The sequence below is a fragment of the Nicotiana sylvestris genome, chromosome 1 (assembly GCF_000393655.2).
Source record: "Nicotiana sylvestris chromosome 1, ASM39365v2, whole genome shotgun sequence".
NCBI lineage: Eukaryota > Viridiplantae > Streptophyta > Magnoliopsida > Solanales > Solanaceae > Nicotiana > Nicotiana sylvestris.
This window is the reverse complement of record NC_091057.1, coordinates 144,931,062-144,955,479: the sequence shown is the minus strand read 5'-3', so window position 1 is coordinate 144,955,479 and position 24,418 is coordinate 144,931,062. Positions and strand designations below refer to the sequence as shown.

The window sequence follows — 24,418 nt, the reverse complement described above, 5'->3', positions numbered from 1 at the left end:
TAATATAATCTCATGTGCTTAAACAAGTAAAATTATAATTTGCTATGATTAATATTTTAATGTGATCCGTCCATCGCACGGGTACTAATACTAGTATATATTAAACTTTGAATATCCTTAGCCAAATTCTTAACTTTGCAACTGGATAGGGACAATGTCAAACTCTATATCATAAGTCAACTTACAGATTTTGGCATTGTAAAAAGAGCAAAGAAAATGCCCACATTTCTTTGTTCTGTTTATTGTTTAGAAATAGTCAAATCTTTAACTAATTTGTGCTATCCCTCTTTATTATACTTTTATTGAGTATTTCTTATTTAAATTATTTTATCACCAGATAATGCCTCCCACTTTGTACTGATCAAGTCCTTCTTTGTACTTTGCTCTTTGCTTAGTGGGTAACCATGAAGCTATTACATTAATGTGCAAAATTATGTCACATTGCCTATAAAAATTAGAGCTCTCTACTCAAATATGCAAGACAAGTCTTAGTTCTATCTTTCCCTTTTCCAGCTATAGTTTGTTGCAAATCAAAATGACAAGCTTAGGGAAGTTGGGCCAATGGCCCTTACTAACAGCTGCTTTGGCAATTTGCTTAGTAGCCAGCACTGTTGTTGCTGATTACTCTTATGGCTATACTTCTCCTTCTTACAACTCTAAGAAGTACTACAAATCACCATCTCCATCCAAGTATGAGGTACCCACTCCTTACTACAAGAAAACTGAGAAACCTGCTGCCCATTCTCCGTCACACTACTATAAATCTCCAGCACCATCGAAGCACGACTATTACAAGTCGCCATCACCAATAAAATATTACAAATCGCACTTGCCAACAAAATATTACAAGTCGCCTGCTCCTTCAAAGCAATACTATAAGTCACCCGTTGTAGTGAAATATTACAAGTCACCCGCTCCCGTAACACATTATTACAAGTCGCATGTTCCATCAAAATACTACTACAAGTCACCATCTCCTTCAAAACACTATTATAAGTCACCGGTTGCAAAGAAGTATTACAAGAAACATACTCCTTCAAAGTATTACTACAAGTCACCTGTTCCTTCAAAGAATTACTATAAGTCACCAGCTCCTTCAAAACACTACTACAAGACACCAGTTGCAACCATATATTACAAGTCACCCGCTCCCTCAAAGCATTATTACAAGTCACCTGCTCCCACAAAGTATTATTACAAGTCCCCAACTCCTTCAAAGTACTACTACAGGTCCCCGTCGCCAGCAAAGTACTACAAGTCGCCTACAACCTACAATTCACCACCTCCACCAAAAACCTATGAACAATCGCCATCGTATTACTCACCTCCACCACCAACTTACTATAAGCAAACACCTAACTACGCTTCACCTCCACCACCTTTGAAGTACGAGAAATCTGTCACCTATGCTTCACCTCCACCACCTGTGAAGTACGAGCAAGCACCCACCTATGCTTCACCTCCACCACCTGTGAAGTACGAGCAAGCACCCACCTATGCTTCACCTCCACCACCTGTGAAGTACGAGCAAACACCCACTTACGCTTCACCTCCACCACCTGTGAAGTACGAGCAAACACCCACCTATGCTTCACCTTCCCCACCCACGTACTATAAGCAAACACCCACCTATGCTTCACCTCTACCACCTGTGAAGTACGAGCAGTTAGTCACCTATGCTTCACCTCCACCACCTGTGAAGTACGAGTAGTCAGTCACCTATGCTTCACCTCCACCGCCGTCAACATCTCCCCCACCAACCTACTACTAATATTCAACCCTTCTCTTCAATCATTTTCCATGTCTCCATGACTTATTCCTTTCATCCTCCTTCCCACCATAATTTTATGTATGTTCCCCAAAATGGTCGACTTTGCTTGCTGTGTGTTCTTTTATTTTAATAATTGTAATATTTATTATTTGAGTTTTAAGTAAGATCCTTGAGATCTCCATCAATTTGGCTTTATTATATCAAGATCCTTTTATTGGTGTAATTTATCAAAAATCTCCGGTTTATCTAATATTATTTCTTATCCATTGAATACTTTACTTTGCTCTTTACATATACCTCCTCGAGTCTGGACATTTAAGAGTATTATTTCTAGAGAATTTTATTCTCAAGAATGGTTGATTACCTACTAAAAAAGAAGAGAAAAAAGAAAAAAATATGGATGTTAGTCGAAAGGCGTGGTCATGGATCGAAAGAGCAGTAAAGTTTCTTTTGACTTATATTACAGAATTCTGGATTCTAATTGTACTTATCAGCTATTTAGGAAATAAAATTATATAAATAAACAGAATAAGAAAGAAATAAAGATATTTTTAAATCAGGCATCTGAATCATTTTTCCAATTCTTTTTCAAAAAGGAATTCTCTATGTTAAATATGTCAAAAGATATAACATAGTTATGAATGAGATAAGAAGTTAGTTAACTGAATAGTATTTTTTTACTACTCTTATGGAGTACATATATTGCTAATATCAGTGTTATTTTAAAAAGAATCAAGTAATACTCGACTAATAATATAGAATATACCAGGAGAATAAACTCAAGAAAATAAAATTTAAGTAAATAGTTACTGGAAATGTATTCAATAAACAAAAAACACCCGTAGCATTTAAATAACGCTTTGGTACCATCACTAATCACTGTACCCTTTGCTCCCTTCACTCTTCCCTCTGCGCAGCCTTAGGAGCCCCAACACCACAGCTACAGCCCCGCCGGCGAACCCAAATTACCAGTGCTACTTCCACTTGTACCCGCCGGCCGCTGATTCCGGCGCCGGTCGCCGCCAGTAGATGCTGCCTCGCTGCGCCCATGGCTTCCTCCTTACCAGTCTGTTTCTCTCTGTCTGTAAGTTATTTCCCTTCCTTTTCTACCTTTTTCGGCCGTCTTTTGAGTTATTTCAATTGTTGTAATCATTCGTTTGTCTCGAGCTTATTCCGAGATCCGTATTTTTTTTTCATTTGCACATTATCGTTGATAAATGTTTATCTAGACTGTACAGATTTGTTGTTGAGCTGGTAAAAGGGTAAAGGTAGTAGCTTTAAGTATTTTGGGTTGTTGTGAGGGTGGCTGAAAGGTTTCGTCTTGGCTTTTCTTGCTGTTTGAAGTGATCTTGATTTGAGAATTCTAATACTTAAACGTTTCACATTGGTAGATTCTAATGTAGGCTTCGCTCAATTTGGTAAGGTGTAATACTTTCGAGACCTAGGTTCCATTTGCGCTGCCAACAGTCTCCATTAGTTGGCAATGTCTATGTCAATGCAAGTCCTCTTTGAGGACTGTGGCATACTCTAGCCCTGGATTTAGGTTACCTAATCTTTTCTCTATTAACAACAACAACTATGCTTCAATCCCAATTAGTTGGGATCGGTTATATGGATCCTCATTAACCATTTCGCTTCCTATATGTCTTTTTCATTCCAATACTTAATAAATTTTCTTTAGGAAAAAATAAGGGTCCTACACCATTAAGGATTCTTTAAATTTCATACTTATCCCAACTCTGTCAGATAATCCGTTACCAAAATAAGAATAGTCACGTCAAACACCAGACCTAGTGTAAGTGTACCAATTGCGTTATGCAGCCCTGAGCTAGATGCGAAATATGTTTTGTGTGTTGCCTCGCTTAAGTGGCTTCAGTGTAGACACCTATATGGATATTATGCGTGTGTTATGTTCTTCACCAAGTTTGTTTGAATTCCAAGAGATTGTAGATCTTTCAATAGTACTTTCCTGCATATGATTTTTGGTCTACCTTGTTCCCCCTTAACACATTCAGTTATCAACTTATCATGTCGTTGTACCTGCATTCCGTGTCCGCGTAGGACATGATCAAACCATCTACGTTTACTATCACATGCAGCTTTTTCTTTTCTTTTTAGTCGCCTATATGTGTGCACCTTATACCTGATGTTGTGATTACTTCTAAACTTGTATGAGTACGTAAAGAAAAAATATAATCTTTAGGTACAGCCACTAATGCTTATGCGATATCTTTTTCTAATAGGTAATCGTAATTCATATGCTAATCTTAAAAAAGACCAATAGGAATTTGCTTTTCCTCAGAGAAGGATTGTTCTAATTGCGTTATGCATAGGTTATTGAATAATTAAACAATTTTTATATTAAGTATTAATGCAACATGAATTTGTTATTGTTCAATAAGCATTCACATAAACATAAAATTAGTAATAAATGATTTCAGAATTATTTATGCTTGTGAATAAGGGGATTGAAATACTTAGTGAAGAATTTGATTGAGTTATTAATATTTAATGAAATCTATGAAGAGATTACGTTTGATTTATCTTAATTGATGTCGTGCTTCTTTTTTCTTTCTTGTATGCAGAGAAAGTGATGGCTTGCTCACAATTGTTTCTTATTATCTTATATTCAAGGGACTAGCATGTATTCTGTAGCTCTTTTTGGTCAAAGAGTTATTCAGAGATTCTCTTATTTTAGCACCTTTTCACGGTTTTTATGTAATCGGCAATTTGACACTGATGGCACTGGAAATGGGTTTGGAAAAATCGAAGATTACTTGAATGAGAGCTGGAAGAGTATGAACTCCGATAATAATATGAAAGATAAGCCTGATATACAGGAGTCACCTGACTTTATTGGAATCAATGGCTGCTATGAAGGCGATTTCCAACAAAATTTTAGAAGTCGGCACAACTTTATTGAGAAAGTGAGAAACGAGGCTTGTATGATTCTTGAAATTCTTCAACAAGATGGTCCAGGATTTGATGCAAAAGAAGCTTTAGATAATTCACATATTACAGTTTCAAGCCTGCTTGTAAGAGAAGTTCTTCTAGGTATCTTGAAAATAATAAATTATGCGAATAAAAATAGGTGTGCGAAGCTGGGATACAAGTTCTTTGTATGGTCTGGTCAACAAGAAAGTTACCGGCATACGGAAAATTCGTACCATCTGATAATGAAGATTTTTGCAGAGTCTGAGGAATTCAAGGCAATGTGGAGATTAGTAGATGAGATGATTGAGAAAGGATACCCTACAACTGCTAGGACATTTAATTTGTTGATATGTACTTGTGGAGAGGCAGGTTTGGCTAGAAAAGTAGTAGAGAGGTTTATTAAGTCAAAGACATTCAATTATAGACCATTCAAGCATTCATTTAATGCAATTTTACATTCCCTTTTGGGTGTAAATCAGTACAGGTTAATTGAGTGGGTGTATCAGCAAATGTTGGTTGAAGGTCATCTTCCTGATATTTTAACTTATAACATACTGCTATGCTCAAAATATAGGCTGGGAAAGCTGGATCAATTTCATAGATTGTTAGATGAAATGGGTCGGAATGGATTTTCACCCGATTTTCATACATTTAACATCCTACTTCATGTTCTTGGTAAAGGAGACAAACCGCTAGCAGCACTCAACCTTCTAAACCACATGAAAGAAGTTGGTTGTGAACCAAGCATTCTGCATTTTACCACTTTGATAGATGGGTTAAGTCGGGCGAGTAATCTGGATGCATGCAAATACTTCTTTGAAGAGATGGTTAGGCAGGGTTGTGTGCCTGATGTTGTGTGTTACACTGTTATGATAACAGGATATGTTGTGGCTGGGGAACTTGATAAAGCACAGGAAATATTTAGTGACATGATCGTCAATGGGCAGTTGCCAAACGTGTTTACTTACAATGCCATGATTCGTGGGCTCTGTATGGCTGAGAAATTTGATGATGCATGCATGATGGTGAAGGAAATGGAATCGAGGGGTTGTAATCCAAATTTTATGGTGTATAGTACTTTAGTCAGTTACTTGAAAAAAGCTGGAAAGCTGTCCAAAGCTCATGAAGTAATAAGACATATGGTGGAAAAAGGGCAGTATATCCATCTCGTTCCAAAGTTCAAAAGATATAGAAGATGTTAAAGAGGTAACCAATGCAAAACCAAGCTGGTTAGAATGAAAATCGAATTTTTCTATCAACTTATTTTTGATTCTTCTTGGAGTTCTATAATATATTTGATGGACTGTTTGGAATGCAAAGTAACAAGGAAAATGAATTCTGTACGGGTTAAACTGCCTTTTATGTATAAGTGCTCTCAATATCATCCATTAGTTTTGTGTTTAAGCCTCCATGTTCTGATGTGGATTAGCTTTACCATAAACCAGGTAATATTGCCGCTGTTGGTGCTTGCAATTCGACTGGTGTCACGAGTTAGCAGGTCCATATCCCTCTACCATCTGCTGCAAAAGAGTAGCGGCCGAGGGAAAAGGTACCATATTTGTTTTATTTTTTATTTTTGGATCAGTAAGCAAATAGGGAAAAGATACCAGCTTTTTGAAGTTATCACTTGTTGGCATTCCAGTACCTGGTTTCTTTTTGGAAGTTTAATGGAACAAAATGCTTTGCTCACCTATGAATACGAGGGCACTTGTTGAATTAACCAATCAAAATAGACGATCATCTTTTATTACTTTTTAAACCCTTTCTCAAGTTGTTAATATCCTAGAATTCTCAATCCTTGGCTGTAGTACTACTTTACTGACCCCTTCCGATCCATCAGTAATACTAATGATCTCCATCTCATCACATGAATGTTACCTTACCCATTTTGAAAATATCTATACTTGTTTAAATGTGTTAGTGGTTGTCTGCCTCTGATTAGTTTTCCTAGATGTTCTTACATTAAAGTATGCTAAACTGTAATCTCAAAACATGTCACTGTTGTCTGTAGACATGGTTGCCAACTTGCCATTGTATGAGTTGATATGCCTTTTACATGAAAGAGCTTTGTAATCTTTGATATTTCTAGCACATGGTTCCTTCGTTAACCTAGCAGTTTTGGTTCTAATCCTTGTCTCCCAGAGTATGATTCCACCACCTTCTTAAGATTGAGGCAAGGAATTAGGACGAAGTGTGTTGAACAGTATCTTCTGGCCCTTTATTAAGCAAACATATTTGGCTTTGATTCTCTTATATATACAACTCTCCCACACTCCAAACAATCGTTATTGGATTCTTTCTCATATTTCCTGAATGTGATTTTAAAACTTATTCAGCCATTGTTTTTCTGTCAATCTGTCACCCCTACAGTGCTCATCTTAATCTAGATAAAGGTTGCATGTTTCATATCTTTTCTCCGATTCTTTTGGTAGTGTGGAACTTAAACTGATAAAGGAGAGATAACTAACCAAACCCCGAAATACAGGCAACATGACACGGACAATACTGCAATATGCATCTTTGAGGACATGATTCTAATTGAGTGGTGGTGTTTCTTCCGTGCTTTTGCTCGTAGAACCTGATGATGGTAGGGTTTTTTGGGTGAGACATGGCAATAAAATGGGTAGAACATAACCTGCAAGCATCGTTCAATAAGGACTCACTGGATAAGGTAAAACTTCACAGTATTAGGCAGAGTGTATCCAAGTTTAGTACTTAGTAATATTGGCACAAACTCACTTCTTTTTTTTTAATATCCAGCAGCTGATTTTGACCTAAAGCAAAGAGAGCCAAGCCACAAGCTGTTAGATATAGCTCAGTCTTTGCCTTAAAGCCCAGGAATTCCAGCTTGCAAGCAGCCACTTCTGAACATCGAGAGCATCGAGACTCCTGCCTGCTCGTTCCAAAAACTAGGTACGCTCTCCTTGCCTGAACATATGATGATTGCAGCACTTAATACTATTCTCTTTGGTAGCCTGCTTTGAATTGTAAAGAGAAAAGATAGATATGATGTGACTGTACTTCGGATGTTTCAGTGGTTTTCACATTGTGATTGTTGTTAATGCCAGCAATCAATTCCTTTTATTGGTGTTAGGAATTGCTTCATAAGCTTGTAATGAGCATTCCATGGGTTTTAGTATTAGAACAGTTATTAAAGTAAATTGTATTTTGCAGATGAAGTGAAGTGCTCTGGATATGAGAAAAATTAAGCATTTAACCATGAGAGACCAGTGTTCAAATTCCAGCTGAGCCAAAAAACCGCTAGGTGACTGCTGCTCATCTATCTAAGCCTTGGTGAGCAAAGTTACTCGGTAGTGTACTAGTGGGTGGTAGTAGGTAGCCGGTGGAATACTCAGCTGTCGAGATACGCAAGCTGGCTTGAACACCACAATTATCAACATAGAGGAAAAAAAAGAGAAGAAATATGCACTTGAAACACAAGAGGCCATAGAGAATTACAGTAGTAACTATGCTGTGAGAAGAATGACGAGAAAGATACTGTAATCGAGAGGTAAACTAGATGACGTTTCCTTGGCAACGACAATCTATTTTCTTCATCTAAGGGTAGGTCCTTAACGTGAGCTGTATAGTGTACTAATCCTTGATCACATCTGAGAATGTGTCAAGTGGACTGTTGTAGCCATGTCTTTGTATAGTGGTTGATTGGTTGAAGAGTTATGAACTAAGAAGGAAAGTATGAAAGAACGGAGCATGGTAAGGCAAAATGTACCAACTTCTTGTATCCTCTCCACTCTAACCAATTGACCTCGAAATTTTGTAGTGTAGGAAAATAATCTGGGAGCACTGTAGCTTACTGCATATATATAAGAAAGCTAGCATGTGCAGCCCCTGAAAAAACCTACTGTATTGTTTGGCTCTTCATGCAAAATGCTGAAAGTGGTCATTTTCTTCCATTCTTTTTCTTTTGCTTCAAGCTGGATATATCTAGATGGTTGATTAAGCAGCTTTTTACTAACAGATTCCTTTGAAATATATAGGTTCAGAATTTAAAAAGTAGAGGTACTGCACATGTTAATTTGACAGTTGCTTGATGGTAAAAAAAGGTTTTCTTAAATCGCTTAAGTGACTTTCTCAAAAATGTATAGTAGCTTGCTGAAACAAAAGTAGCTCATTGATTAACCAACTTTTACATGGATGTATGGTTTTATAGGTTCAATGATTAAAGGTAGGAGTTTTTACTGACTTGAAGTTGCTCAATGATTAAGCAGCTTCATTAAAACCTGCTTGTCAGCTAATGGTTCTTGTACACTTCAAATAAAACTTTTGAGTATCTAAATGGGCTTTCAATGTATAAAATTTTGTTTAGCCTTTCAAAGTTAATTTGAATTTTGCTCATATTTTATTTGACGGACACAAACTCTAGTTTGAGGAAAGATTGATTAAAGCTCAAATTATTACCTGAAATAAAATGGGAGTGGTAATTGCAAAGTTTGGGATAGAAACATAATTATTACAGCAAAAATAGAGTACCCTGTACTCCGTATCCACTATAAAATCAAATTACAAATTAATTTCAAGACATTTTATTCTTAACAAGAAGATAGTGTTCAAGGATTTATGAGAAAAAAAGATAGCTGTCTGGACACGACAAATATTAAGTTTTATGGTCTAAGTTGGCCATTTAATCTCTTAAACTGTGCTAATGCAGGCCAATGGATCTTATCAACTTGGTTAAATTATTTAAATAGTTCTAATTTACTTGGTTAAATGGATCTCATTTTATCTTCCCATTCAACATCCACTTTTGAGTGTCCACTTACCTCATAATGAAATTTTTAAAGCATGTAATGTCATAAGATCCGCATATACTCTTTGCTCAAAAAGGAATTCTCTATTTTTTTTTCTTTCAAAATACCAAAAAGCTAACCTTACATATTTTGTCAACAAATTTTAATCCGATTTGAACATGTAATTTACTGGAAAAAGTCGTATGATGCTTGTTTGAACAATTTAAATAAAGTGGCACTTAAGTACAATCTCGAGGCACATTTATAAAATAGATTTCGAAAATAGAAGTAAGTTTTTTCTGAACATCCATCCAAATATTTTTCTTTCAATTTTCAAAAGTTTCTCTACAAAGTTGTTCAAACAACAAGATAAATGAATAATTTAATAGTTCAACTTGTGAATCAACGTAAAAGTAAGAAATTAAATTTGAATTAAAGAGAGTAATTGATTACTTTGTGCAAATATTTTTTTACTACCGTGTACATATTTCGGATAGGAGTACTATAATTACATTTTTTATTGAAGCAAAATTAGAAAGTTAAGGAAAAACAAAAGTAAAAAGGGGGTAAAGTCGTCTTTTCAAACCAGAATAGAGAGTGGACTGTAGATCAAACAAAAGCAGATCCAACAAACCGGCTTTCCCTAGTTGGACACAAACACAAGATACAAAGCCGAACACGACAACAACAGAAGCAGCACTAGTTGAAGTGGGAGACAGTAGAGAAACCCGATTGAATCTCGCGAGAAAACTGATAAACCAATAGAAGAAGATGGTGACGAGAACAGAGGAAGAGGAGGTAAACAGATTGGAGAATCAAGTAGAGAATGGAGGAGGAGGTGCTTGGGAATATCTCTGCCTTGTCCATAAGCTCAAGCTCCGTCGATCTGATTTGGTGTTGAAGCACGGCCTCTCCATTCTCAATGACTCTAAAAAGAGATCTGCTCTTGGTCCTGAAGGTATAATACTACAATTTATCGATTCATATCCGATTGAACCATACAGCCGAAATCTTTTTGTTTGGTTTACTGATTTGATAGTTTAGGATTCAGGTAACTGGAATTTGACTACAACTTGGAAATTTGAGATCTTGTACTAATTTGGGTTGTCTAGGATTCAAGTTAATGGCAATTGGGTAATATTTGGGACCGGAAAAGCTGAGATTTTTTACACTGATTTGGGTAGTCTAAGATCGATCAAAGTGGAAAATTGAAGTATTGGTTCATGGAGAAGTTGAGATTTTGGGTTTTGGGATATCTCTCTTTTTTCTTTTTTGTTCTTTTTTTAATTTTTGTTTTTGATTGATTGCTCCATAGACTTTATTCCAACATAATGTGACTGGATAAAACCTCTGATCAATCTTTTATCCGCTGCAACCCAAAATATTGCAGAGTGGACTCTTTATGAGCAGGTAGCTGTTGCAGCTATGGATTGTCAGTCTCTTGATGTGGCAAAGGTAAAAAAAAATCTTTCTCGTAATCGCTCAGTCAAATTTGGTTACCTCTATAGACATGCATGATATTTCCATTGTAGTTTATTTTCGAATTCCCTGAGTTGCAGAATCCATGCTGATAGAACTTTCATCAAATAATCTGAAATTACATAGCTCGTCTATTTTTACTCAGCAAAAGATTTCTAGAAGATGCTAAATGTCAATAGTCAGTACAATAATGTAAAATGTATCTCATAGTACCCGAGATCATAGCTATGAGTGGATTGTATGTAATATGTAGAGAAACATTCTGGCATAATCTAATATATAAAAGATGTCACTACAACTAAATGGTCAATGTTTATGCAAATTTAGAAAGATAGTTGTTAGACCGTTATTTCCTATAATGTTGCATAGATACATTTACCATTACTCCATTGGTAGAGTGATATTGGCTGATGATGTGGTTAAATATACTGAGTAATGAAGTGATTTGACCTTGTGGTCAACCATATCGGCCAGAATGCATTAGCTATTTTTCAAGTCATGTTCACTCTTTATTCTTATGTGTGGAATATTTTCTTGTGAAGCTGTCATCACTTTCTCTATGATTACGTGGAAAATTATTTGGAATTTATGTTATGAGAACTTCTGCAGGACTGCATAAAGGTATTGCAAAAGAAGTTTCCAGGGAGCAAAAGGGTTGGTGAGTTCTCTTTGGTCTATATATATATGTATGGTTGTGGTCTTGTATTCTTGTAGCTTGCACTTTCTTCAATTGTGGCCAGTGAGTTTGAATCACTAGATTGGTAAAGCTTCTATCTCTTGTTTCATGTATCACTCCTTAAGAGTATCCTGCACAAGCAAAGCATGAAACATAATTGTTAGAAGCTTGATACTGCATTATACACACACACACATTTGTTGTATAACGGGTGAAAAAAGTAAGAAGCTGCTATGAAATAAGAATTCTTATTGCCGGATTGAATGAATGATAATGACATTACTTTATATTTAGAAAAAATGATAATGACTTATAAGCACTAGCGTTGATATTATAAGGACCTGATGCTTTGCTGTTATGGCTTACATTTATAATGATCTACTGTGAATTACTCCTATTTCTTGTCTTGGGATTCTGGGTTATTGTTGACATATTGCTTTATAGGATTAAGGATTTTTTTTTATCTGGTTAAAGTAGCATATTACTTTTGATGAAGCTTTCTAAAGTAGTATTTTGAAATGAAAAAGAAAAAGCATTAGTTTAAATTTTAGTGTGATAAAGATTAAGTTTGAAATGAAAAGAAATTTTATTCTTTTAGTATTTTATTCTGGTAAATATTATTTTATTAATAGTACTATATTGAATGGTAATTCTCATGTTTTCTTATTTAATTAACATGTTATGGTGAAGGCTAAGAATTAGGACTTCTTAATTAGCTCAACAAAAAAATGTTTAATAACCAAAATTTTAGGTAATTTAAATATCCTAAATATTTGAAAAGTAACTTAAATTGCAATTATGTTTAATGTGAAATTTATTTTTAGAGGGTAAAAAAGGCGAACAACATTTCGCTAAGGGCCTTCATGCTTTTAATATAGTATAGATAGTCTGCTATTTGAATATATTCTGCAGCTCCCTTTCCATCTCATATTGGAAAGTACAAGTTCTATGCTACCATTGTAGCTATGAGCCAGGTAGTACTGGTAATGATCCATTTCAAGATGGTAGTTTAGTCTTAGTTTTGTTAAAGCGTTATGTAACATTATTGCCTTGATTTGATGATTGTATTTGTATATTTCTATCCCATTACAATGATCATCTGTTCACACTTAGATACCTTATGTTTAAGTGAGAAGTTATTGAAATGTTGTATGACCCCAGAAAGCTTTCTCGATATATCATCCTTTGCTGCAGTGACTATCAGTTTTGCTCTCAATCATTACATTATTACTGCCGAGAATTTAAAAAGATATTCGTTTAGCTATATAGATTTAAACGTTTTTTCCACTTACTGAGTATTTTTCCTACTTTGTGTAGTTCTGATTTCCTCCATGTGTACTTGGCCTTGTAATAATGGCTAAGAGTAATTAGTTTGATTTGTTCTCAGGTAGGCTAGAAGCTATGTTGCTAGAGGCCAGAGGATTGTGGTCAGAGGCAGAAAATGCTTACTCAAGCCTTTTGGAGGAAAATCCCTTTGATCAGGTCTGAGATAGACTAACCATTTCACCGACCGTTGTTAATTTGGCTCAATTAATTTGCTTGTGAAATACATAGTTTCCTATGTGGAAATGTGCCCTAAAATAGTGTGTTTCTCATGTGGGAAGGCTGGTCTAATGGAACAGTAGATACTCATTGTTATTGCTCAAAGTGGTTTGCGTGCCTCTGGTAAAGCGTGCTTGAGGTGTGATTAAGCATTCAAGCTAGTCGTAGCATTGGATGGGTGCTTATCCTTGCTTAGATGGCTTTTTAGTGCGGGTGCCAAGGTCATGAGGCATGCACCTTATGGCATAGATTGTTTTGAAGAGGTTGACACTAGGTGTTTGGACATACATAGTATTTGCAAATACTGCAATATCATTTACAAATCAATATTTGTTTACAATTTTGCCCATTATTTCTATTTCAACTAGAAATGGAGAAATTGAAGTTGAAAAATTGGTTTACCAAGTATTTCAAGTGAAATAATGGTTTTAACTTATAAACTTCAACATTTTTTCCAAGTGAACTTCATGTCCAAACACAACTATGTACTTTTTTTCAACTTCAACTTCAAATACTCATTTTTCTAACAACAACAACAACAACAACAACCCAATGTAATCTCATTTTTGTAACTTTAACCTATTATTGTCCTAACGTGCTAATAACTAGAGTTGGTAAAGTCATATCCTATTATGTAAGAAAAAGAAAATTTAATGCATGAAAATGTTAGTGATTAGAAATAGGAATTTGGAACTTATTATATGAAAACTGGTCATTGAACTTGAAATAGATACTTAAAACTGTATCTTCTGAATGAAGTAGGTGGGACCTTGGAGATAAGGGTTCAAATTCCAATATAGACAAAAACACTAGGCGATTTCTTCCCATCTGTCTTACGTCTTGGTGGCAAAGTTACGTGGGTGAGTACCTGGTGGAATAGTCAAGGTGCACTCTAAGTTGGCCCGGAAACCACCGTTATAATAAAAGAGCTGCATCTTGTGAATAAAAAATTTAAAAGTGATTTTTAACTTTATTGACATGGTTTTTAACTTAATGTGCTATAGACATAAAACATCTGAAATATATGTGATTACATTCATTTAATTTGGAAAAGAAGAAGAATAATTCAAAGCTGAAGCCATATATTTTCTGTATCTTATTGATATCCTTTAGGTTGTACATAAGAGGAGGGCAGCCATGGCAAAGGCGCAAGGCAATACGTCAGCAGCAATTGACTGGCTTAACAAGTATCTTGACTTGTAAGAAGAATCTAATATGCATCGCATCTTAACAGTAATAAATATGTTGCGACGTTAATCCTTGTTCTTTTCTTCGTGGTTTTGGTAGATTCATGGCTGATCATGAAGCTTGGAGAGAGCTTGCTGAAATATATGTTTCCCTGCAAATGTAAGATTTTTTATTCTAGTGTTCAGAGTGGAATACTAATGGCTTGGAGGCAACTCTATTCCATTGATACCTTCTTTAGCTGCTGTTTCATCCATGCTTTGCAGTTTACCCTAACTAGCTAAGTGAAAGTGTTTTGTCTGTCATATCATATCTAGGTACAAGCAATCAGCTTTCTGCTATGAGGAGCTGATCTTATCTCAGCCGACAGTTCCTTTATATCACCTAGCCTACGCTGATGTAAGAGACTTCTCAAGTCATATTTTATCATTGCTTTTTAATAAAACTATTAGAGGTGCTTTAATATATTTGGTTTATTTTAAGATATTATTATCACTTCTCTTGCTTCTTTTGTTGTTACCTATCTCTTATTTCGTTTCTTTTCTGAAATTATTAACTCTTTTGTTGAGCCGAGCGTCTCCCGGAAACAACCTCTCTACCCTTCCGGGGTAGGGGTAAGGTCTGCGTACATCCTACCCTCCCCGACCTCACTAGTGGGATTTTACTGGGTATGGTATGTTGTTGTTGTTGTTGTTGTTGTTGTTGTATTAGAGGTGCTTTAATAATAGCTTGCAATCCTTGTGAGCTTGCATCCATTTTTGAGAGGTATTGGTATTTGTTCTTGCGTAAGTTGCTCATGAAGCTTCATTTATCACCTAGTTCAGTGGATAAAAAAAAGTAGATTGATTCATATTTGGTCTTTCTAGCAGCTATTTTTACCAAATGCAAAAGTTATTATCAAGAGGGAGGCTTGGGAATCTAGGTTGCTGTCCAACCAGTTTCTCTATCTCCATGTCTCCATGTCTCTTTGCCATGTGACCAAGAGGTCACGGGTTCGAGCCCTTTTTTTATGAAGTAATTAATTTCATTGCTGGCATCAAGAAGATGCATAATAGTTACAAAAGAGATATAGCAAAAAGGAATAATGTCAGCTCCAATACAGATGTTCAGGCTAATACTAAGGAGCTAACAAAATTCAAATAACTATCAGGGGAATCTATGGGGGATAAATAAACCCAAGTGTATAAAAACATAATACAATTAGCTTTGAGAGATTGGAAAGTAGTTGATAGTCCATCGAAACATCTGCTATTCCTTTCCTTCCAGATACTCCAAAAGATAGCAGCAGGAACAATCTTCCATACTTTCTTGATGGTGCTGTCAACTTTCCAAAAGCTCCAACTCTCAAAAGCCTCCCTGATGTTATGTGGCATGACCCATCTGAGTCCAAAAAGAGAAATAAACATATTCCAGAGGTCTGCTGCAACTGGGCAGTGTAGGAAGAGATGGCTATGTGATTCTGCCTTCCTCTGGTACATGTAGCATCTATTGACAATCTGAAAATTTCTTCTGACTAAGTTGTCCTGTGTTAGACATGATCCATGGAGAGCAGTCCAGTTGAAACATGCAACTTTAGGCGGCAGTTTAACTTTCCATATTAGCTTCCAAGGCCAGTGGTCGGTGATTGCATTTTGAGCTTCTGATAACTTGTAGGCTGCTTTCACGGAGTACCTTCCCGCATGTGCATTCCCCCATCTGAGCTGGTCTGATACTAGGTTGTTACTGGAGTAGCCGTTCAGTGTGGCTAGTAGTCTGACTAGCTCTTCAAATTCCCAATCTTACTGGAGTAGCTGTTCAGTGTGGCTAGTAGTTGTTCGAGCCGTGGAAACAACCTCTTGCTAAAATGCAGGGTAAGGTAAGGCTGCGTACAATAGACCCTTGTGGTCCGGCCCTTCCCCGGACCCCGCGCATAGCGGGGGCTTAGTGCACCGGGCTGCCCTTTCATGTCTCTCTGTCTCTGTCTCTCTCTGTCAGTAATGAACTAATGAAGCTGTCAGAGCACATTATTTTGCTTAGTTAGAAGTTTACTAGAAATCAGTAACAAAGTGATATTTGGAGTTTAAGAAGTTATCAATGTGTAGAAATAGGGAGAAGATGAGAGGAGGAATTTTCTAGAATTCAATCTGATTCTGTAGAGATTTTCCCATTGTGCTGACTCTGGACTTGCGAACCCTGGAGCGGATTCGTTCTTCACTTTAATTTCAAATTCCAACTTCTTGGTTGCCCACTGAAAGAAAGATTAGTTTCCCTCCCTTTTGCTTGCTTAGGCACAAAAATATCAGGACAAGTGGCTTTATCATGGGACAGTTATGTGGACCTAGTTTATTGAACAAAATGAATCTTTCTCTAGTTAGAGAAATACCTAAGACCTCCACTCTTTGATAGAAGAAGCTGAGGGCGTCTGTTTTTGAAATTAAATGGACAAGTCTTTAGATATGATAGTTAATTAGGGAAAATGTGGATTTGGTCCAAATCCTTCAGAGAAATCTGAAGGAGAAGAAAAGAAAAAATAAAGGAAAAAAGAGGAAATAATAAGAAGCTGGACGATGTACCTGTCTGCTTGCACCTGAACTTATTACCCTCGTTGTATGTCACTCTTGATTGGGGGTGAGTGGGTCATTAATAGCCCGTTTGGCCAAGCTTCTAAAATCAGCTTATTTTGAGAAGTGCTTTTCTCAGAAGTACTTTTTAAAAAAGTATTTTTGGTAAGAAACAGCTTGTGTTTGGCTAATTAATATGAAAAACACTTTTGAGCAGTAATTTAGTGTTTGACCAAGCTTTTGAAAACTGCTTCTAAGTGTATTTTTTCAAAAGTGCTTCTCAGAAAAGTGCTTCCGGAGAGAAGCTACTTTTTTCTGCTTCTCAAAAACTGCTTCTGCTTCTCCTCAAAAGCACTTTTTTCCTTCCAAAAGCTTGGCCAAACACCTCAATTTTTGGCCAAAAGTGCTTTTGGCCAAAAAAAGCACTTTTGGCCCAAAAAAAAACTTGGCCAAACAGGCTATAAGATGCTGGTGGTTATTATTGCCTGATGATTTCCGCATTAGTTCCTGTTCAGGTTCTATGTGAACTGTATCTATGCCTGGCTTAGAACTATAGTGAGGTAATAGATTAGCTACTGAATCTTGTAAGACCTGAGAAAGGTGTTCTTATAGATCGAGGAAAATAGTGATGAAAAGGCTGATATGATGTAAATGGTGAACCTAGGAAGTACTTAAAGTACCTTCAATGTATTTTCTCATGGATTAAAAATGGAAAGGATTCTGATATCTGCTTCAGTAATTTTTTAAGGGAAACGTTGGCTCATATTACTTGCGTGCTCTCTTGGACCAACTGGGTTCCAGGGTTAAAGAATAAGTGTGTTTTGGGTTGCATGTTAATTTTCTGATTTCATGAAGAACGTGCTTCCCCAATGTCGACTGGAATTACTGTTCCATTTTTCTGATAGTTGCCGGAAATAATCACTCGTCATCGTTCTTTCTGGGTGGAACAGGTGCTCTATACACTTGGTGGACTAGAAAACCTTCAGATGGCAAAGAAATATTATGCATCTACCATTGACTTGACTGGTGGCAAGAGTACCAGAGCACTTTTTGGCATATGTTTGGTCAGTCTTTCTGTTTGTCTCTCTTTTTCTAAAATTTGATCAAATAGTCCTTGATTAAGATTACTAGTTTTCTTATATGTTAATGCTCTAGATGTAAAGAAATAAATAAAAGTGCTCTAGATTTTTGGAAAAATAAATAAGAAATTACTTATCCGGAAAAAAATCACAGAAAAAATCGAAGACGTTAGGCATCATTGCACTCTGCACGCTGTTTTCCGACTTGGGAGTCCAGAATTGCACTCCGGTCCTGTATGTCCCTAGTTCTTTACATTAATTAAAGAAAAGGGCAACCTGGTGCACTAAGCTCCCGCTATGTGCGGGGTCCGGAGAAGGGCCGGACCACAAGGGTCTATTGTACGCAGCCTTACCCTGCATTTTTGCTAGTTCTTTACATTAATTGAATTCTCTAAATACTGAGAGTTCTTAAAACTTCATCAACTGTTAATTACTCGTACTAGTTAACGAAGAAGGTTCTTGTTTTTTTATCATACACAGTCTTGGAGAACTCACTTTATATATTGCTGTTTCCAGTGTACGTCTGCCATTGCGCAGCTGAGTAAAGGGCGAAGCAAGGAGGACAAGGAGAGCTCAGAGCTGCAATCTTTGTCCGCAATGGCATTGGAGAAAGACTATAAGCAGAGAGCTCCCAGCAATCTCTCTGTGCTTAGTTCAACATTAAGAAGCTTGAAAATCTAACCATGTTAGCATATAGTTTTATTGGAAGCACACCATACTGTACGCAGTGTGCCCTTCAAGTTTTAAGTTTGTCTCAGATTTTTTTTTTCTTCTCATTCTTCTACTCTTTGCATTATTTTTCTTATTTGTGGAAGTTCTGAATTCCACTTTATTAAGTAGGGGAGGAAAATGGCAATGCAAGTTAAATTATTAATTTTAGACAATTTTGGGAGACTTCCATGTTGAATAGAATACTTGAACTTCATGCTGGTTCATGAATAAATTTCTATCGGAAAAGGTTGTGGAGTATACTTTTGTACTCTGTCAGTTAATCTTTTATAGAAATTGTAGAATGTGAGGACTTTTAAACAAGGTTTTTCGCCAAATAGTTGTGTGTTTTCCAAACAAAGTTATGGCCATTTTACCGTTTTGAAGCAACTCTATATTGTTGTGAACTTGCGAATGTCCAAAAGGAGAAAAAACATAAGTTTGATTGGAGTTTAGATGTTTGACTAATCATTTTAGATTAGAAGGCACGCCAATTTTGTTGCCAGAATGGAGATGTATAAAAGAAATTAACTTTCTGAGATTAACAGAACGAGTGAAGGAAACCAAGAAGCAGTTCTATTGTATAGTAAATAGCCGAGCAGTTCCATTTGCAGGATTTGCAATTTGGATGTCTTATGTGTGAATAGAAAAGCAGAAGCATGAAGGCTGGTACATAGTTCATCCTTGAGTGATGTTGAATTTATCCAAAAAATACAATTCTATTTCATGTTTTACTCCATATACAAGCTTTTAAAGCATGGTAGTATATTGTCCCAAATATATCCTTGTTCAGTGCTGAGCCTAAACGAACACAAAGTATAAGCCTAACATAAGTTATAAAGCTTGAGGTAGTATATAGGGCATTTAGTTAAAGAACAAGTCGGAAGAGTTGATAGATAAATCAAAGCCTCATTTTTCTGCTCTGTTAACATCCTTGAGACAGTGTATTCTTTCAGTCTTCTACTTTCTACTGTTTCATTAACGGTGTGCTTACGACTAACACAAGTTAATCAGTTTAACCTTAAAGTGTCGTAGTTAGACCTTTTCTAGCCTTTGTATTCATAATCTTCCACTGTCTCACTAATCAGTCTTCTTAGCTGTTGATTTTTAACATGATCTGCCACTGTGGTTTACTTTAACTGATCATTTCATGGCTCTGCCATCCAATGTATAACATGCCTCATTATTAAGTTTCCAAGTTGAGAATTGTTAGACCCCCGACTGAAAGTAACAGGTCGGAAAGATTAGCATGATACAGAGAATATCAAAAATAGCAGAAGAATGATTCTCAGTTTAAAGATATAACAGGAAATAGAAAGGGTCAAAACCAACTATTAACCAGATATCTACTGAAAGTAAGAACATCAAAAATTCATTCAGAGGAATAGAGTTGAAGAGATGTTTCCAAACAAGAAAACTCATCTGCTTTGTTGTTGTAAGGGTAAGAAGGAAGGCACCAGGTAGGCATGCTTTAACACAGTTGAGCAACATCAGTAAGTTTTCTTCTTACTATTATCTGTTAAAATAAATAAAACATAAAATAGGAAAACACATGTATATATGCATTTGTATGACTTCTCAACTCAGCATTATCTTCTGTCCAAAACTACAAGTAGAGAAGCTGGAAGAAGAAAAGCATACCTGCACAAGAATTTTCAGCCTGAACAGTATGCAACAAGATTAAAAATTGATCAGACAAAAAACTTTCTGAACATCTAACAGTATAGCAGGCCACAACATTACAGGTTACCTGGTTCATATTTATGAAGGATGTAACTTCTAAAAGACAATAAAACCCTCCTCCTTTGTCCGGGCTTGGGACCGGCTGTGTTACACGAGAACTCAAACACAGGCGGAGATAAAAACTTAATATTTTTTTTTGTTTTTGAGGTTCGGAGCAGCATGACTTTCCATCACATTGCGATCATAGACAAGTCACCTTAGCACAACCAGGTCATCTTGAATAGTTGAACTAAAGATTGAAGCATACGTGACAAGCCTTCATGTATTTGGATTTGATTTGCAAAGACGTATGCACTCCTTGAAAAAAATATTCAGAATCTCAGATGTTCCATAGAAGGGCATTGGATCAGGCCGGATCAACTGAAATGTAGCTAGTTCTCTGTCTTCAGAATGTGCGAGGGGGCAAAAGAGGATCAAGTCCAATGAAAGTGTACTGCTAAAGTATAATACATGTACGTGAATTAGGTATCACCTGCCCCAGCTATGAGTGAGAATGGATATTTTGAAAAAGTCATTCAAAGGCCTCAATCGTCGACTTTCAATTAAGCAACCAAGTTCCTGGTTTAACAGTAGAAATATAGTCCTCAAGTAATTGGAGGAACGAATGGGTGCAGAAGGCTTAGCATTCGGATATGGATTTAACATTTTAGCTCATACGCTGCCTCTGTTGTGGTGGACTCATATCCCATTGTCCCAGATAATATACATGGTGTGTCCAAGTTCAATCCGTTGGCAATGCATGTAAGAAAGTTGCCTTATTCGTTTATTATTTTGTTAGACCGTAGTCAAATGCAGATGGCTGTTTCAGCATACATCACCCTCGAACCAAAACAGGGACTCATCCTTATTCAGTCTAGTGAGGGTCCAAAAGGCTTACTCACGTACGACCCTTGGGGAACCACAATCACATACACTCATTTCTGTCCCTTGCCAATTTATTGATCTATACTATCAACTCTATATCCAATCACGAGGCGCCAACATCCAATCTAAAACCAAAACCTTCTTCAGACTGTAACGGATAATAAAGCAGGGCAGATTTCTACTTCACCCACGTCAATGACTAAAACGATTGCAGCACTAAACCATCACGTAGACTTGGGGTTGAGAGAGTGCAAAGTGTGTGTAATAACCTCCAACAGATCGCCAGCATACACAAAAAAAGGAGTTCACGTCTGAATACACTGCACTCCTATAGAACAAACTGAGATTAAGAAATTAAAATGTAAGTAGATGTTTGAAGAAAGTTCATCTTTTGCTCAAAAATCAGAAAAAAGAAGAAGGCTTGACATAGAAATCTCCAGTTAATTCAACAAGTCAAGAGCAACCTGTGTGACTAAAACCTCAGATGTAATAGATAAATGCACCCAACAGTAAAAAAAAATCAATTAATCAGTAGGCATATAGCAGATTCCCTCTTAAAAGCCAAAGTTAGAAACTCATAGCCAAAGTTAGAAATTCAAAGCATCAAGAAGACATGCAGATCCTAATATTAAACCAGTAAGGATATAGGCCAAATCAGCACAAACAAAAAAATCAGCCCATCAATAATAAACACCCTCAGACCTCTCATATTTTCAAAATGCCTAGTCACCTCATATCACACATCATTAAAAGCCTAAACAACAATAACAATTATGACTCAGTCCCAAACAAGTTGCGCATCAAAAGCCTAAGACATCAAAAATTATGTTAAATCGATTGAAGCCCTTAATTGCAACCTCCAAGTAGAATTCTCTGTATCAAACCTAAAACAAGCTCTATCATATCATCATTCTTCCACCAAGCTAAAATGTACCAAACATCAAGAACAACACAACCTCATTGCTCAACCTAATTCATTACAGCCCATAGCTAAAAGTAGCCATCAGAATCTCCATTTTTTCTATTCCCATCAGATTCTTTAATCTCGTTACATCACAGCCTAAGAAATTATAAGAAGCATTATGTTTCCCGAAAGTACACAGTTATTCTAATGCAGCTCCATGATGACAACCCAACTGATTATGAGAATTCTTAATATAAACAGATCTAATCTTAACATGGCAAAAGCCCAAAAAATCAAAAATCTATCTAGACTCTTTTTAAGCCTATACTAGTGTAGCATCAATCTAAACACCCTCAGATAGTTTTTCATATTAGCCTAAAAATCTCTCGTCTAAACTGATCACATCTTAAGTATATATCTCTAAGCCATAAAGATATAGTAACATATAAGCACAACTAAAAACATATAAAGCAAGTAACCAATTAAAGTAGTACTTTTTTTTCTTTTTCTGTTTTTTTTTTTTCTAATGCTTTGAAATGAATTACTAAGAAAACACATAAGCACAACTAAAAACACATAAAGTAAGAAACCAATTAAAGTAGTACTTTTTTTTTTCTTTTTCTGTTTTTTGTTTTTTGTTTTTTGTTTTCCTAATGCTTTGAAACGAATTACTAAGAAAAAGCATAAGCACAACTAAAAACACATAAAGCAAGAAACCAATTAAAGTAGTACTTTTTTTTTCTTTTCCTTTTTCTTTTTTTTTTGGTCTTTTTTTTCTTCTAATGCTTTGAAACGAATTACTAAGAAAACACATAAGCACAACTAAAAACACATAAAGCAAGAAACCAATTAAAGAACTTTTTTTTTTGTTTTTTTTTTTTATCTTTCTTTGAAAGGAATTACTAAGAAAACAGTTAAAGCACGAATTTGAAAAATGAACCGAAATTACGAAGTACATAAAAAAATATGCAAGAATTAAATGGACTACTGAAGATAACACATAAAAACACCACAGAATGAACGATCTAGAAAAAAAGAATGATTTAAGAACTAAAAACAATGCAAGAAACGAAAATAACAGACAAAGAGCAACTAAAAACACATAAAAAAGGAACTAGAAGAACACAAATTAAGAACATATGCAAGAAAACACATAAAGAAAACATGCAAGAATAACAATCAAGGTAAGAAAGAGAAAGGATACCAATAACTTGTTGCGCCGCCGGTCATGATCAAGAAATCTCTCTCAGCCTGCAGATTATCGTCAAAGTCGACGGTCCTTCTGATGTTTTCAATAGCGAACCGGGCCGCCATTCGTTCTCTCTTCCGCTGAGACTTTGCTATTGCTTCTTGGAACTGCTTCTCCCACAAGTTCTTCTTCATCGATATCTCTTTTTCCTCCAACTCTTTCCCAACAACTTGTTGCTGAGATTTCAATATCATATCAGCATAGCGTTGCTTAAGCATCGCTGCCCGAAGCTTTTTGTTGTCGTCCTTTTCCAACTCCTTTTTCGCATCAAAGGTGGTAATCGAAATCTTCCTCTTTCTGCCGCCGCAGGCCATATTATTCCCGGTAACTTGGTCTGGCTGAGAAGTGTAAACCAACACCATAGCTAAAGATTATGAAAGATAATGAATGATTTAGTACTACTTATATAGACAAGGGCCGCCCTTGCGTTAGGCCCCGAATAATTAAGGCCTGAAATATAAGAAGCACTGCTATAATATATACTCCATAATTTATATTTATATAATTATTAATAAAAAATCAAATTTTAATAATTTTTAATATTTGGTAGACGTAAAATTGAATGAGCTAATTGAATAAATTTTTTTCACTAAATTAAATAATATATTTACATTATAATCAATTTTATTTTTCTTCCTTTATGTATAGTATTTTTTCATGGTTCTCACGATTTTACTTTCTAATTTTAACTCAAATTCTCTAAATTAACTATTCTGTTATAAATAATATTTTATTTATGGTGAATATCTATATTTAGAGAGATTTTAGGGTTTGTTACTTAGTGGTTAAGTCACTTTTTCCCTATTCCATTGTACGTAACTCATCTCAAAGCAATAAGAATTCTATCTCCATTGTTATTCTCTCTCAAAGCAATATTCTTCTTTATTGTTTTATGAAGTAGTATGTTATAACACGAGACTCTAACCAATTGAGTATAACCTTCCATGAACTTCCGTCATGATTAAATTCTGAATTTGAGGTAAGTATTTTACTTTA

At 35.9% G+C, this 24,418-nt stretch overlaps 4 protein-coding genes across 7 annotated transcripts; 3 read left to right on the top strand and 1 right to left on the bottom strand.

The window, feature by feature from the left end:
• The first annotated feature begins 501 nt into the window (after window positions 1-501).
• LOC138868169 (extensin-1-like) lies at window positions 502-1,956 on the top strand. The gene has a single exon (XM_070160574.1). The coding sequence runs from the start codon at window positions 536-538 to the stop codon at window positions 1,709-1,711; it is 1,176 nt and encodes a 391-aa protein (XP_070016675.1). The 5' UTR covers window positions 502-535; the 3' UTR covers window positions 1,712-1,956.
• A 666-nt stretch (window positions 1,957-2,622) lies between these two features.
• Window positions 2,623-8,619, top strand: LOC104213093 (pentatricopeptide repeat-containing protein At3g60050-like). 2 transcript variants are annotated; one of them, XM_009762510.2, is made up of 6 exons: window positions 2,623-2,855; window positions 4,357-5,911; window positions 6,151-6,254; window positions 7,191-7,376; window positions 7,469-7,618; window positions 7,880-8,619. In XM_009762510.2, the coding sequence occupies exon 2, from the start codon at window positions 4,414-4,416 to the stop codon at window positions 5,905-5,907; it is 1,494 nt and encodes a 497-aa protein (XP_009760812.1). In that variant the 5' UTR covers window positions 2,623-2,855; window positions 4,357-4,413; the 3' UTR covers window positions 5,908-5,911; window positions 6,151-6,254; window positions 7,191-7,376; window positions 7,469-7,618; window positions 7,880-8,619. The 2 variants fall into 2 exon arrangements, with proteins under 2 accessions (XP_009760812.1, XP_009760811.1); XM_009762509.2 differs by having other exon boundaries at window positions 7,466-7,618.
• A 1,463-nt stretch (window positions 8,620-10,082) lies between these two features.
• On the top strand, window positions 10,083-18,923 carry LOC104213092 (uncharacterized). Its single transcript, XM_070168690.1, has 9 exons — window positions 10,083-10,411; window positions 10,844-10,908; window positions 11,542-11,590; window positions 12,996-13,090; window positions 14,264-14,349; window positions 14,438-14,497; window positions 14,653-14,734; window positions 17,826-17,939; window positions 18,471-18,923. Exons 1-9 carry the CDS (start codon window positions 10,225-10,227, stop codon window positions 18,633-18,635), a joined length of 903 nt encoding a protein of 300 aa, XP_070024791.1. The 5' UTR covers window positions 10,083-10,224; the 3' UTR covers window positions 18,636-18,923.
• Window positions 18,924-19,974: 1,051 nt separating this feature from the next.
• Window positions 19,975-23,832, bottom strand: LOC104217157 (transcription factor GTE11-like). Of its 3 annotated transcripts, XR_011405958.1 has the most exons (4): window positions 23,378-23,825; window positions 20,413-21,609; window positions 20,304-20,322; window positions 19,975-20,178 (listed from the first exon to the last, which is right to left on the bottom strand). XR_011405958.1 is itself a non-coding variant. In XM_009767315.2 (2 exons), exons 1-2 carry the CDS (start codon window positions 23,782-23,784, stop codon window positions 21,486-21,488), a joined length of 519 nt encoding a protein of 172 aa, XP_009765617.1. In that variant the 5' UTR covers window positions 23,785-23,832; the 3' UTR covers window positions 19,975-21,485. The 3 variants fall into 3 exon arrangements, 1 of the variants encoding a protein (XP_009765617.1); XR_708690.2 differs by lacking the exon at window positions 20,304-20,322 and having other exon boundaries at window positions 19,975-20,303; XM_009767315.2 differs by having other exon boundaries at window positions 19,975-21,597; window positions 23,378-23,832.
• Between the last annotated feature and the right edge of the window lie 586 nt (window positions 23,833-24,418).